This window comes from Scardinius erythrophthalmus (genome assembly GCF_964197995.2).
Source record: "Scardinius erythrophthalmus genome assembly, chromosome: 8".
NCBI classification, from domain to species: Eukaryota; Metazoa; Chordata; class Actinopteri; order Cypriniformes; family Leuciscidae; genus Scardinius; species Scardinius erythrophthalmus.
In genome coordinates, this window is record NC_138228.1 from 3,573,700 (window position 1) to 3,589,004 (window position 15,305).

The window sequence follows — 15,305 nt, forward strand, 5'->3', positions numbered from 1 at the left end:
TACATGTTCGTTTAGTTGTAATTCCTAAGGATGTGAAGCTCAAACATGTTCAGTCATGTCAGTATTAAAGCTGTGTTGTGTAGCGCCACCATGTGACTAAAGTGAAAACTACAGGACAGGTTAGTTTTACTGAGTAAAATCTTCACACCCTCAGCTGTCAATAACTGATGTCACACTCAAACCATTACTTGTATATAAAAATAAAAAACAATCAAAATATAAAATAATGTATACTAGTTTTGTGTATTTTAAATTTGCATATTGTGTGCTTGATAAAGCTACATTGTGTTGCATTCGTTTTTTTAAGTGGCAGAGCTCATGAAAAACCTGGAAATGTCAGGAAATTAAAAAAGAAAGTTATTTCCAGACCCGAATACCTCTATAGTTATGCTACCCAGTCTAATGTTTAATATCTCCTTGACTAGAGATGGCTCTTTTTGAGTGGAATATATATAAAATAATTTAATGCAAAAAAGAGTAATTTACTTTTTTTTTTTTGTGCAATTTTTTTAAAATGCTTTGCTGTGATTCTTGAATGTCATTTGAAAATCCTACCAATATCTGGTCTCTTTATGATCCTCGAGGTTTTGGTCATGTGACTGTCCTCTCTGTGTCCGTGTGTGTTTCCCATGGCCTTTGGGTGTTTGATTTAACCTCTGGCCTGGCTGTGAATGGGTTGCGGCCGCTAGTCATGGGTCAGTCAGTGAGGGGGTGCCGGCAGATGGATGAACCCAACGGGGGATGGACACTCGTCTTTTGTATTGAGGATCGACCGCTAACTTGCTGACCAGCACCTCCAGCTCAAGGCATCTGCTGCTGATCTGACACACGTGCACACATGCTAAACACACGACACCGCTATCTAATGCACACACACACACACTTCAGCTGACATGTTGCTGATCTCATACATCTGCTGTTACACACGTGCAGCCGTGAGCTTCATCTCTTATTCACCGAAGCTGTTGAAAATCTGATCACAGATTACATGCGTAAGAAGCCATGTCAGAATACAGATTCTTGTAATGCATTTTACATGCATACATATTTATATTTGACTCTTTCTTTATTACAGACCCCAGAAAGAAGTACCATGTCAAACTCTTGGCCTATAGTTTCATGGGTGACGGGTACCAGGCGGACCAGACCATCAGCACACCGGGATGTGTTTGTGAGTTCAGCGACACACATATTCACGCCATGTGTTACAAACATTACTAAAAAAGTGGTTTAGATTCATTTAGCTTTATTTGTAGTAAGGAACTGCATACATGCAATGCATAGTAGCAGTAAAGACATTAATAATGTTACAAAAGAGTCTATTTCAAATAAATGCTTTTCTTTTCAATCCTGAAAAAATATGTATGATGGTTTCCACAAAAAAATATGAAGCAGCACACACATTAATAATAATTTAGAAACATACATTTGAAATTGTAGCATGAGTGTAAAAAGATTAATGTCACGGGTGGTTGCTGGCAGACAGATGAGGAAAACGTAATATCCAATTGAAAGGTTTATTTAACTAGAGATCCAGCAGACAGGCGAGCAGAAAGCAACACACACTTACCATCGACGTCACTGAACTCAGACAGAACTGAACATATATGCAGGTGTTAATGATGGTGACTGACGAGTGCACAGCTGAATGTAATTAGTGTCCATGACGACAAATGAGCGACTAAGGCAGTTAATGACAAAGCATAAAGAGTCCATGTGGTGTGAGAGTGTGACAATTAAGTAGATGCATTTTCTTCTAGAAACAAACTTTGTTGTATCATTTTCATGTTCTCACTGTGAAGCTGCTTTGATAGAGTCTGTATTGTAAAAAGCGCTGTATAAATAAAGGTGACTTGACTTGTGTGTTTGCAGCGGTCCGTGATCGGCTGGTCCCGCCCCCTCCGCCACCTCATCATGTTTACGCCCTCAGTAACTCCTCCTCCTCTGTGTTCCTTCGCTGGGCCCGACCCGCCTTCACCAGCGCACAGACGGTCAACTACACGGTCCGCTGTAACCCTGTGGGTCTGCAGAACGCCTCGCTGGTGCTGTACCTGCAGACGTGAGTAAGACTGACCCGAGACAGACCGTACATGCTTAAAGCAACACTAAAGATTTTTTTTACTTTAAAATAATGTTTCCAAAATGGTTTCAGTGGTTCATCAACTCGTAACAAGGCAAACGGCACTTCTGCATTCGCTTTGCGGCCCTCTATCGGCTATAACCGCACTATGCAAGTTTGCCAGATCGGGTAGCGTTTCTGTAGTTCGAATTCAAATTTGACTTGCTTTACGGCAAGCGTTACAATAGTCATTATTTTGTTTGTCTTCGTTTCGGATGTCGCAATACATCATACTTTCATAAAATCATGCAACATACTCTATCATACCTATTTCTAAAGCCGGTGCTGGATAAACAGCGCACGTTCGTGCGACGGTAGGCTAAATTATTTACGACAGCGGTAATGGACAATTCCGCTTCCAGCCTGTAGGGGGACTGAAGAGGAAAAGTGCTTTGGTGTTGCTTTAAGGCCAATTCACACAGCGGTGATAAACACGGACAATCACCAGATTACAGTACGTCACTTCTCACGCATTCACGACCCGACAAACACTGATTCTGCATGTTCAATCAGTCAGTAAACAAGCGTCAGACGCCAAGAGGCACAGACGGGGGTGAGTAACACACTGATCCGACAAAACCCGACCATGGCCTTTACACACTATGTGTGATTAGTGTGTTTATAATTAGAAAAAGTACACTATAAATTAGGGGTGTAGCGATACCCTCATGTCACGATTCGATACATATCACGATACTGAACTCACGATACAATATTATTGTGATACTCCAAGACATTTCGTAAAAGGTTAACCAAAAATTTACTATTGATTAAAATGCTAAATTTGGTATTTTGTGTGTAAATGAATAGTCTTGGACTTGGACCTGGAAACCCAAAGCACAGGACAATAGAGACACCAGAATAACAATATTCATGATTCTGAAGCTGAAAATACTGAATTATTATAGACTAATATGCTTTCATTCTGTCAATGACTAGATATATTTATAATAATGTAGGCCTTTTTACTGGTAACAAGATATTTGGCATTATCAGGACCCACAAATATTCCCCTATTGCATTATTAAACATTATATTCAACATAATATATAGCAGTTTAATGTAGTACTGACACTAAAAATGTGAATTTTTTCTCACACGGTAATTTTCATTTTGGGTGAATTATACACATATTGTTGCATTTTTGTATTGCGATATATTGTGACATGATATATTGTTACACCCCTACTATAAATACCCGGCTATAAGACTGTGATGTTTAATGACTAAATAACCATATAAAGTTCATACACTTACTACACTACTACACTGTACAGTGCGCCATTTGCGACACATCGTCCAATATGTGGTGTGTGTTCCTGCAGTGCGGACCAGAGTCTGATGGTCAGTGATTTGGACCCAAACACCAATTATGAGTTTGCAGTCCGTCTTCATGTGGATCAGCTCTCCAGCCCATGGAGTCCTGTGGTTTACCAGACCACACTTCCTGAAGGTAAACATGTATATTATATATGTTACATTGTAGTATTGAAAAAAATATTGATTATTAAAGAGGCTTTTTAAATGGAGAAAAGAAGAGGTTGTGATTGTTTGCCTGTGCGTTCAGCTCCCAGTCGAGCTCCTGTCGGGCTGAAGGTGAGTCTGATCGAGGGAGACGCGGCTCTGGTGTCGTGGAAGCCTCCGGATGAGCCCAACATGGCCGTCACACACTACACCATCCTGTACGCGTCACGCAGAGCATGGGCGGCCGGAGAGTGGCAGATCCTGCAAAGAGAAGGTGTGTGTGTGTGTGTGTGTCTGTGTGTGAGAGAGAGAGAGTGTGTGAGTGTGTACATGTTTTTCTATCCCAACGGCGACTTAAACCTGAATGCACACAGACTCATGGGGACTCGTGTACACAAGCTTATAAATCATTCACAATGAGTTTTTTTGAAAATGTAAAAATGCAGAAAGTTTTGTGTGATGGGTAGGTTTAGGCGAGGGTTAGATTATGTGTGTGTTATTTTGTGAGTGTGTGTGTGTGTTAGTGAGCGTGTCTGTGTATGACTGTTGTGTGTGTGTGTGTGTGTGTGTGTGTGTGTGTGTGTGTGTGTGTGTGTGTGTGTGTGTGTGTGTGTGTGTGTGTGTGTGTGTGTGTGTGTGTCTCTTCTCTTGGTAGTCAGTATCATTTCATGTTTGCAAATTATGATATCCTCCTGAGCCGAGTAGTTCAGATATGACATGATTGAATAAGAGCTAAATAAATGGACATATCTGAATCCATCTGCAGTTTTCCAAGTTTTTTTTAAATAATAAAAATAATATTAGTAATTATTATTAATTATAAGAAGACTTTCTAAGACTTATTTAAAAAAAAAAACTTTCTTTAAAAATTTATCCTTCTATTTATTAGCATTAGATTCGAGACTCTCTCTCTCTCTCTCTCTCTCTCTCTCTCTCTCTCTCTATATATATATATATATATATATATATGTGTGTGTATGTCTGTCATGTTTCAGTCCAAAATCAAAAGAACACAAAAACAATTTTTTTATTAATGCAATGCAAACAAATATAATTCTCATCAATGTATTTACATGATAAAAAATATTTTTCAAAGTTGGAAATAAAAAAGATTAATGGAGAGTGTGTTTTATAACTTCAAAATTTCATGTTTAATTCAATACATTAATTGCGTTTCTTGTGAAATTTACCAGAAATTTATGAGTGAAAATTATTTCTAAAATTTTTTTCAATGTAGAAAAAAGTATTAGAATTAGTATATAATTAGACAGGACTCAAATTTGTTAGCTGGAACTGTAATGGTCTAAATCAGCCTATTAAACGTAGCAAAGTTCTTCAACAATTAGGTGCTCATATTGTCTTCCTTCAAGAGACTCACCTAAAATCTTCCAGCCATATCAGATTAAAGGGGAGGTGGGTCAGTCAAGTATTTCATTCTAGTTTTATTGGTAAATCTAGGGGGGTTGCAATTTTAATTCACAAATCGGTTCCTTTTGTGTGCTCTAATGTAATAGCTGACCCCAATGGTAGGTTTGTGTTTGTAACAGGACAGTTATATAGTAATTCTGTGATTCTGGCTAATGTGTATGGTCCAAACTGGGATGACGACAATTTTTTCCATCAATTGTTCGCCAAATTACCTGACATGTCCACACATCTACTTATTATGGGGGGTGACTTCAACTGTTGGCTTAATTCTGTATTAGATCGTTCTTCTATTAGACCAGGAGTGCCCTCAAAGTCCTCTAAGACCATTTTATCTTTTATGGATGAGTTCTCGGTCTCTGATCCATGGCGCTTTCTTAATCCGTCTGGTAAAATGTATTCTTTTTTCTCTCATGTACACCACTCCTTTTCTCGTATTGATTATTTTCTCCTGGACAACCGTTTTCTCCATTCTGTTCAGTCTTGCTCTTACGACTCTATTATAATATCAGATCATGCTCCGACCACACTGGAGTTATTCATACAGGAGCGCGAACGTACGTGCCCCCCTTGGCGTCTCAATACGCGCTTGTTATCTAATGAGGATTTTGTTAAGTTTGTTTCTAATCAAATTGACTTTTTTCTTACTACCAACAGAACTCCAGGGATCTCAGCCTCTCTTCTTTGGGAGACTTTGAAAGCATACTATGGAGCGAAATATGTGCCATAATTTAACAAACAAATCCAGCATTTTGCAAACAAACTCAATCTACTTTGCAAAGGAAAACTCGACTCGCAAACAAACTCGATCCGCTTTGCAAAGGAAATCTCGACTCGCAAACAAACAGAAAGCAATGTGCAAGCACAAAGGTCACAAATGCGTGCAGGCAGATTTTCTCACAAATGCGTGCAGGCAGATTTTCTCACAAATGCGTGCAGGCAGATTTTCTCACAAATGCGTGCAGGCAGATTTTCTCACAAATGCGTCCAGGCAGATTTTCTCACAAATGCGTGCAGGCAGATTTTCTCACAAATGCGTCCAGGCAGATTTTCTCACAAATGCGTCCAGGCAGATTTTCTCACAAATGCGTCCAGGCAGATTTTCTCACAAATGCGTCCAGGCAGATTTTCTCACAAATGCGTCCAGGCAGATTTTCTCACAAATGCGTCCAGGCAGATTTTCTCACAAATGCGTCCAGGCAGATTTTCTCACAAATGCGTCCAGGCAGATTTTCTCACAAATGCGTGCAGGCAGATTTTCTCACAAATACGTCCAGGCAGATTTTCTCACAAATGCGCCCAGGCAGATTTTCTCACAAATGCGTGCAGGCAGATTTTCTCACAAATACGTCCAGGCAGATTTTCTCACAAATGCGTCCAGGCAGATTTTCTCACAAATGCGTGCAGGCAGATTTTCTCACAAATACGTCCAGGCAGATTTTCTCACAAATGCGTCCAGGCAGATTTTCTCACAAATGCGTGCAGGCAGATTTTCTCACAAATACGTCCAGGCAGATTTTCTCACAAATGCGTCCAGGCAGATTTTCTCACAAATGCGTCCAGGCAGATTTTCTCACAAATGCGTCCAGGCAGATTTTCTCACAAATGCAGTTGAGCAACTTCCTCCTCTAAAACAGTAGATGGCGCTAAACTATAGGCTAATTTAGCGCTAGTCTCCCAGGAGAAGCTCTGATTTGAAACTTGCATTTGCCTACAGCTGAGGAAAATGACCGGTGAACGGGTGTGTTTCTGTCTTATTTGATCTATAATTAACCTTTTTGAGGTTTTCTCTTGCCAAACGTTTATTGCATATCTAGACAGAAATCCACATTAGCACCATAAATTAGTGATTATGTCTGCACTTGAACGAATCTATTTCTTTCGTTCCCCATAAATGAATAAGAACATTTCATTTAATTGAGCGGCGGGTTTCATTTGTGTGTCCAAAATAATAATTTGGGCACTGCATAGGCTACGTCACAGGCAAGATAAGAAACAATTGTATATATATATATATTTTTTTTTTTGCATTATTTTATTACATTAATTGTTAAGCTGACTTCCAACTAGGCTAAATAAATAAATAAGTGGGAGCCTCCTTTCAATTAAATTAAATGTTCTCATTAATTTATGGAGAGCGAAAGAAATAGATTCATTCAAGTGTAGACATAATCACTAATTTAGTAATTTCGCATGAGTCCGATGCAGAAAAAAATGACAAAAAGCAACAAGATGGCAGAGCTTTCAGCTTATAGATTCCCCGATCCTAGAGAGAGTGAAGTGCTACTAAGTGCTAATGTGGATTAGATATGCAATAAACGTTTGGCAAGAGAAAACCTCAAAAAGGTTAATTATAGATCAAATAAGACAGAAACACACCCGTTCACCGGTCATTTTCCTCAGCTGTAGGCAAAGGCAAGTTTCAAATCAGTGCTTCTCCTGGGAGACTAGCGCTAAATTAGCCTATAGTTTAGCGCCATCTACTGTTTTAGAAGAGGAAGTTGCTCAACTGCATTTGTGAGAAAATCTGCCTGGACGCATTTGTGAGAAAATCTGCTTGCACGCATTTGTGAGAAAATCTGCCTGGACGCATTTGTGAGAAAATCTGCCTGGACGCATTTGTGAGAAAATCTGCCTGGACGCATTTGTGAGAAAATCTGCTTGCACGCATTTGTGAGAAAATCTGCCTGGACGCATTTGTGAGAAAATCTGCCTGGACGCATTTGTGAGAAAATCTGCCTGGACGTATTTGTGAGAAAATCTGCTTGCACGCATTTGTGAGAAAATCTGCCTGGACGTATTTGTGAGAAAATCTGCTTGCACGCATTTGTGAGAAAATCTGCCTGGACGTATTTGTGAGAAAATCTGCCTGCACGCATTTGTGAGAAAATCTGCCTGCACGCATATGTGACCTTTGTGCTTGCACATTGGTTTCTTTTTGTTTGCGAGTCGAGATTTCCTTTGCGAAGTAGATTGAGTTTGTTTGCAAAATGCTGGATTTGTTTGTTAAATTATGGCACATATTTCGCTCCATAGCATACATTATAGGTGAAATTATTTCATACAGCTGCTATGAGAACAAACAGAGGAAAAAAAAATTAAAGGAATTGAGGTTACGAATCTCCCAGCTTGATCATATTTATGCTTCCTCCCCATCCCCTAACATATATAAGGATCGTCTCTCTCTTCAGGCTGAGTTTGATGTTCTTTCTACTAAAGAGGTTGAGGAGCTCTTATTTAAGGCTAAATATTGTTATTATGAATCTGGGGATAAGGCGACCAAACTTTTGGCCCATCAGCTTCGACAGGCTTCCTCCTCTCAGCAGATTTCACAAATTCATACTCCTTCTGGCATCACAACTGATCCAAAAAAAATTAATGACCAGTTTAAACAGTTTTACTCCTCTTTATATACTTCTGAGGTTGGGTCTGATCTGTCAGCCCTGGATAGTTTTTTTTGACTCACTGGAGTTGGTTAAGGTTGATGCTGATACTGCTGTGCAGTTAGAGGGCCCAATCACCATAGATGACCTTAAACGGGCAACATTTTCTATGCAGTCTGGACGGCCCTCTGTCCTGCTCAAGTTACCGTCCAATTAGTCTTTTATCTGTTGATGTAAAACTTCTGTCCAAATTATTAGCTCTGCGACTGGAATCTGTTTTGCCTTTGATAATATCTCCGGATCAGACAGGTTTTGTCCAGAACAGACATGGTTTTTTTAATCTCAGACGACTTCTCAATGTTGTTTACAATCCTTCTACGTCAATGGGGCCGGAAGCCGTAATTTCATTAGACGCGGAGAAGGCTTTTGACAGAGTGGAGTGGAACTACCTTTTTTACGCTTTGGAGAAATTTGGTTTTGGTCAGGAGTTCATTTCTTGGATTAAGTTGCTTTATTCATCTCCTGTGGCTTCAGTCAGAACTAATGACACCCATTCAGATTATTTCCCTTTGCACCGCTCCACTCGTCAGGGCTGTCCTCTGAGTCCTCTTTTATTCGCTGTTGCTATTGAACTTCTGGCTATTGCGCTTCGTTCAGAGCCACGCATCACTGGAATAACAAGATATGGTCTTGAACAGAAGGTCTCCCTCTATGCCGATGACTTATTACTTTATGTGTCCAATCTCTCTGTCTCAGTTCCAGCTGCTCTTGACATCCTTAGTTCATTTGGTCAGATTTCAGGCTATAAACTAAATTTGGACAAAAGTGAGCTGTTTCCTTTAAATCAAGGTGCCCAAAATGCTGCTCAGGGTTCCCCATTCAAAATTGTTCCATTTGGCTTTAAATACCTTGGTATTCAGATTAGAGACCGTTTTGAAGATTTGTTTGATTATAATTTTGCCCCTTTGTTAGATCAGATACGGATGGACTTTCAACGGTGGTCACTGTTGCCTCTTTCCCTTGTGGCCAGGGTTAATTCGGTTAGGATGAATATTCTCCCCAAATTGTCTTATCTCTTTCAGTGCATACCTATCTTTCTCCCTCAGTCTTTTTTTCACAAATTAGACAAATCAATTACTGAGTTTATATGGAACAGGAAGGTCCCTCGTATGCGAAAGGAGCTGTTGCAGAGACCTAAGACCCTTGGGGGCTTGGCCCTTCCTAACTTGAGGTTTTATTACTGGGCTTCCATCCTTAGAGTAATTCAGCTTTGGATTTCTCTGGAGGGGGCACCAGTTCCTCCTACATGGTTTTGTATGGAGATGTTTTCTGTTAAACCTGCTTCGTTGACTGCTCTCATCCACGCTCCTCTTAGCTTTTCTCCCTCCCCTTTTTGCAATAATATTTTAGTTAAATCCACTTTTAAAATTTGGAAGCAATTTCGACGCTATTTTGGTCTACAGACCTTCTCTTTCCTAGCACCTTTATCAGCTAACCCTGTTTTTCATCCTTCCTTAATTGATGGGGCTTTTTCTTTGTGGTCTGACTATGGCATCAAGGCATTTAGGGACTTGTATATTGCTGGTACATTTGCATCTTTCCAGCAACTCTCAGAGAAATTCCATTTGCCTAGACAGCATTTTTTTAGATATCTTCAAGTTCGTAGTTTCATCCGTAATCTTAGCCCCAATTTCCCAAATCTCCCAGCGGTCTCTCTAATTGACTCCTTTCTAACCCCATTGCCTACCATTAAGGGTGCCATTTCATGTTTATACAATCTTATCTACTCTTTGCAGCTTACCCCGCAGCATAAAATTAAAACCCAATGGGAGGAGGATCTAGGGGAGGGGATCTCGGAGGAGCTGTGGGATGCCATTTTGCGTCGGGTTCACTCCTCATCTATTTGTGCTAGACATGGTCTGACCCAGTGCAAAATTCTACATCGTACCCATTTCACTCGGGTTAGGCTTTCCAAAATCTATAATGATGTTGATCCCATGTGCATTAGATGTCATCAGGCTCCAGCTACCCATGTCCATATGTTTTGGTCTTGCCCTTCACTATTTAATTTTTGGACACAGATATTTCATTCTATTTCTGTTTGTACGGGGGTTCAATTTGATCCAACAGCATGTACCGCTTTGTTTGGGGTTTTACCTCCTACTTTGCAGCTTCCTAAATATAAAGCTGACTTTGTAGCCTTTGTCTCCTTATTGGCTAGACGTTTGATTTTATTGAGGTGGAAGTCTCCTGTGCCGCCTTCTCGCTCGTCTTGGATCAGGGACATCCTACAGTTTGTGAAGTTGGAGAAAGTTAGGTGCTCGATACATGGTTCTCTTGCAAAGTTCAATAAAACTTGGGGTCCATTTTTTGCACATGTTGAGGGGTTGACTTTTACGGCTATTCCAGAGTAGCCACCCTGATTGTCTACTAATTGTTAGTTTTTTTGTTTGTTTTTTCTTGTGTGAATTGGTAGCATGCCGGGATGTTTTTTATTTATCTCTGTAAAGTTTACATATTGGGCTTTTATTTAGCAGTGGGGGACCTTTTTGTGTTTTTGTTTTGTTCTGCTTAATTTAATTTTTTTTTTTTTTTTTTTTTTATTAATTTATTTATTTTTTATTTTATTATTATTATTATTATTATTTTTATTTTTTTTTCTCTCTGTAGTTGTACTTGACATTGTTTTGACTCCCGAATTTACCTCTTGATTTTGTTATGTCACTGAAAAATCAATAAACAAATGTTAAAAAAAAAAAAAAAAGAATTAGTATATAATTATAATTATATTTGAGCACGTCAACATTTTTACTCGGATATACAAAAAAATGCATTTAATAATGTATCACCTACGTGTGTTTTAGAAATTAATCATTTTAAATGCTTTATATAGTTTTTTGTTAATTGTACGACTTATTCACTTTATGCTCGCCTTGCTGCTGACATGGCGTAAAAAAGAACTATTACTAAATATAAACACATATTAAAGGACATCTGGCTGGGTCTAACACCGATGAGCGGGTCAGTGTTTATTACTGTAGGTCTAAATCCGTGTCAGAGACTGTAAAAGCTGGAATGAGTCTTTATGAGCCACACGGATGTCATGTGTTCTCAGTTACACGTTCAGCCCTGCAGATCTGACAGGATAAATCACAGTTACGGTCACAGACGGGCTGCTGCTTCAGGTTGTTTTGGGTTGTTCGAGACTAGTCACTAAACCTTTGACTTTTAACCCTCGACACCCTGAATCTGTTGGGCACAGAGAACCGCTGACGGGGTTTCGTTTGCAGTAAAACTCTGATCCTGTGGCGTCACATGAAGAGTCACGAGTCCGGCAGTAAAAATCACACGTGTCTGTGTCATATTTCAGAAATTATATTTAGCATAAATGTAAACACAATTATTTTTTTAAATGTAATGCAAATATATATAATTCTCATCTAAGTTTTTGGGCTGATTAAAGTGCTGTTATTATGCTTTTTTTGAATATTACTGTTCATTTAGTGTGTAATAGAGCAGTTTGTGAATGTGAACATTATCAAAGATCAAATAAAGTTATTGTCTCCTAAAAGAAAGAATCAATGGGCACTATAATAGAGTATGTTTTATAGGAAAAACAATTTCAATCTTTCTACTTCAAAATCTCACGTTTTATTAAATGTGTTAACTGCCGTTTCTTTGTAAATGTGACTTGCAATTAGTGAAAATTGTAGCATTTATGCTTATTTATATTTTATGTTTTTGTTTTTATATCATGGTCGTGTTTGTTATATTGAATTTAATATTTGCTGATATTAACGTAAAAAAAAAACATTGGGTAAATGTGCTAATTTTACTATTTATGAAAAATGTCAAATGCAGAAATTGTAATCATAATTTTCTTCATGTAAAATAATCTTTTTTTAATTGTTTGTGATATTCACCCATTTACTGAATACAGATAAAGTCATTTGCAAAGTGTTTTTCCTAAAAGGTTCACAGGATTTTTGAGCCGATGATGTAAATTATTAATGGGTGTATTCATTATTTTGGATAATAATGTTCACCTTACGGTCTCGTTGTCAGGGAGCGTCACGATGGCCCTGCTGGAGAATCTTCAGTCCGGTCAGGTGTACCTGGTAAAGGTCTCAGCGTCCAATCAGATGGGAGATGGGCCGTTCTCGCCGGCTGCAGAAGTGACCGTGCGTGACGGACACGCCCCCCGAACACATGGCTCCTCCCACGCCACAGGTGTTTTACTCAGCGCCAGGGGCGATTCTAGGATTTTCATTTTAGGGGGGCTCAGCCCCCAGTGAGGGTATGATTTAAAAAAAAAAAAAAAAAGTTAGTTTATGGTCTAATGCGCATTATTAACTAGTTTCATTGATTCATCCAGTAACATGCATATGGCAGGGTTTTATAATCACTGAGGTACCAAATGCAAGGCATTTAGGGGGGTTCGGGGGCATGCTCCCCCGAGAAAATTTTGATTTCTCTGATCTACATATGTGCATTTTAAGATGTTTTGAAGGCCAAAAAAATTGGATAACAACAGCTTTAAAACCATGTGCGGGTAGCTGTTTATTTTCCACACTTCATCAGCATCACACTTTTTTTCTCTTTTTTTTTCTATTGCTCTGTCTTTTCCCCTCCTAAAGCTGAGCTTTGACTGATAAAGGCTTTTCATTTTTGTCTGTCAGTGAAGAAAGTAAACATAGGGTCAACTGATTTCAGGTTGATTTATGAATAATTTTCTCAGACAAAGCTACCAGGTTTATTAAATTCATTCACAATATGTAAACATTCATTACTGATCTAGGCCTAATACATGGCCGTAGACAGGGCTTTATAATCAAAGAGGTCATAAATTTGAGGTTGTTATTGGGTTAAACATTTTTATTTCTCTGATATGTGCATTTCAAGACGTTTGAAGGCCAAAAAAGGATAAGAAATAGATTTAAAACCTGCTCTCTCCTCATCTCCATCACTACAAAGGCTACAAATTGTATTATATTAATTCTCAACATGTACACATGCATTATTAATCTTGTGCCTATGAAAACGGCTTTGTTAATGTTTCTTGTCCCCTCACAATGACATAATTACACGTTATATAGGAGTATTTTCAGCTCAAAATGGTGAAATTAGACAAAAGTTTATTAGTTTTCTAATTATTTTTGTCATTCGTTTAACATTTATGACCTAAAAAACTGTCAAATATAAAATGTTTAGTTTAGCTAGGCTACTTACATCTTAACTCGCACTTGACCGTAAATTTAAGCGTCAGTCGTGCTGCTAAAATTCCATGTAAAATTCGCGCTCAGCAGCAGCTTCTGTGAACATAAAGCCCGCCTACTTTGATTTGATTGGTCATCTCAAATATTCTGACACTGACGAGAAGTGAAAGACCAATGAGGCTCAGATGAACAAACACACACACACACACACACACGCGCCTCTGTTTCTGACCTGCGCTCTGCTTGGCGCTGCTGCCGACTGAAGATGAAGAACATTATTTAACCTTGTCAAAGACAAAATATATATATTTTAGAATAACAACATTTCTTACTCCAAGTTTTAGGGGTGCTAAGCTCCTTTTTAGGGGTGCTGAAGCACCCCTAAAAAGGGTCTAGCCTCGCCCATGCTCAGCGCCCTCTATTGGCCATTTCACACTGAGGCCAAAAATACATGATCTAACATGTGAAATTCCACATCGACTGAATGAAAGCACAATGCAAGTCTTGGCGTCGTCTTTAATACCGTGTCTATGCTTCACCCACAGCGTTTTCTGATGGTTTCTATCACCTGGATCAGAGGTCAATGACGGGGATAGCAGTGGGTGTGTGTATCGCTTTAATCTGCATTATCATCTGCATCCTCATACTGGCCTACAGGAGCAAAACCAGGTAAGAGAGTCTATAGCTCTATAAACACCTGCCAACCTGGCAACTAAAACTGTTAGAAATCATTTTTATACTTATTTCAGGGCAACATTCTAAGTTCTAAAATTACTACAACTAAAATTTTTTATAAAAATTAACGAAATCGAAAAAAACAGTAATACTTTACAGTTAATGTATTCGTTAATGTAGTAAATGAGCAATTCATTTGTTACAGTATTTATTGATATTTTTTACTGTTAATTAAAATCCAGCTGCTCATTGTTTGTTCATGTTAGTTCACAGTGCATTAACTAATGTTAACAAATACAACATTTGATTTCCATAAAGTATTAGTGAATGTTGAAATTAACATTAACTAAGATTAATAAATGCTGAAGAAGTATTGTTCATGCTTAGTTCATGTAAGTTGCCTAATGTTAACTAATGAAACCTTATTGTAAAGCGTTACCAAAAAATAATAATGACAAAAGCTCATAGCAAATTTACTAAAACTTAAACTAAATTTAAAATGATAACTGAAAAAATAAAAATAAAAGCGAATTCGTAATTTTAATAAATACTATAATAGTATATAAATTATCCTAAAATAAGAGTTTGGTTAGGTAATTATTGACAATTATTGGGTATTTACAAATGCATTCATAAATGTCAGTTAGTTGATTTCTCCATGACTGAACTGCATTATTTATGACACAGGAAATCCAGCACAGCCAAATCCATCAGGCAAGCAGAAGGACAAGCTCCGCCCACTGCTGCCCGACTGGCCAATGAGAGTCAAGCTGAGAGTGTGGAGGTGACGATGCCCATGATGAGAGATCATTTCATCGATGCAAAGGTGTGTTTAAAATTACACATTCCTGCTTAGCTTGTGCTGGACGAGCTGGTGGTCAACCAGTCTGGTCTTTCATATATGTGTGTGTGTGTGTGTGTGTGTGTGTGTGTGTGTGTGTGTGTGTGTGTGTGTGTGTGTGTGTGTGTGTGTTTACAGCATATTTGTTAAAAAAAGCATATGTGAAAACAGTGATTTGATGT

General features: G+C 38.5%; 1 protein-coding gene across 1 annotated transcript in view; it reads left to right on the forward strand.

The window, feature by feature from the left end:
* The window catches only part of prtga (protogenin homolog a (Gallus gallus)), a 50,588-nt gene that overhangs the window by 33,864 nt on the left and 1,419 nt on the right, over positions 1–15,305 (forward strand). Inside the window, exons 11-17 of the mRNA XM_081372336.1 lie at positions 1,076–1,171; positions 1,873–2,059; positions 3,445–3,572; positions 3,687–3,857; positions 12,457–12,621; positions 14,153–14,276; positions 14,970–15,108. Of these exons, the coding sequence (XP_081228462.1) occupies positions 1,076–1,171; positions 1,873–2,059; positions 3,445–3,572; positions 3,687–3,857; positions 12,457–12,621; positions 14,153–14,276; positions 14,970–15,108 (1,010 nt within the window). The remainder of the gene's footprint in view (positions 1–1,075; positions 1,172–1,872; positions 2,060–3,444; positions 3,573–3,686; positions 3,858–12,456; positions 12,622–14,152; positions 14,277–14,969; positions 15,109–15,305) is intronic.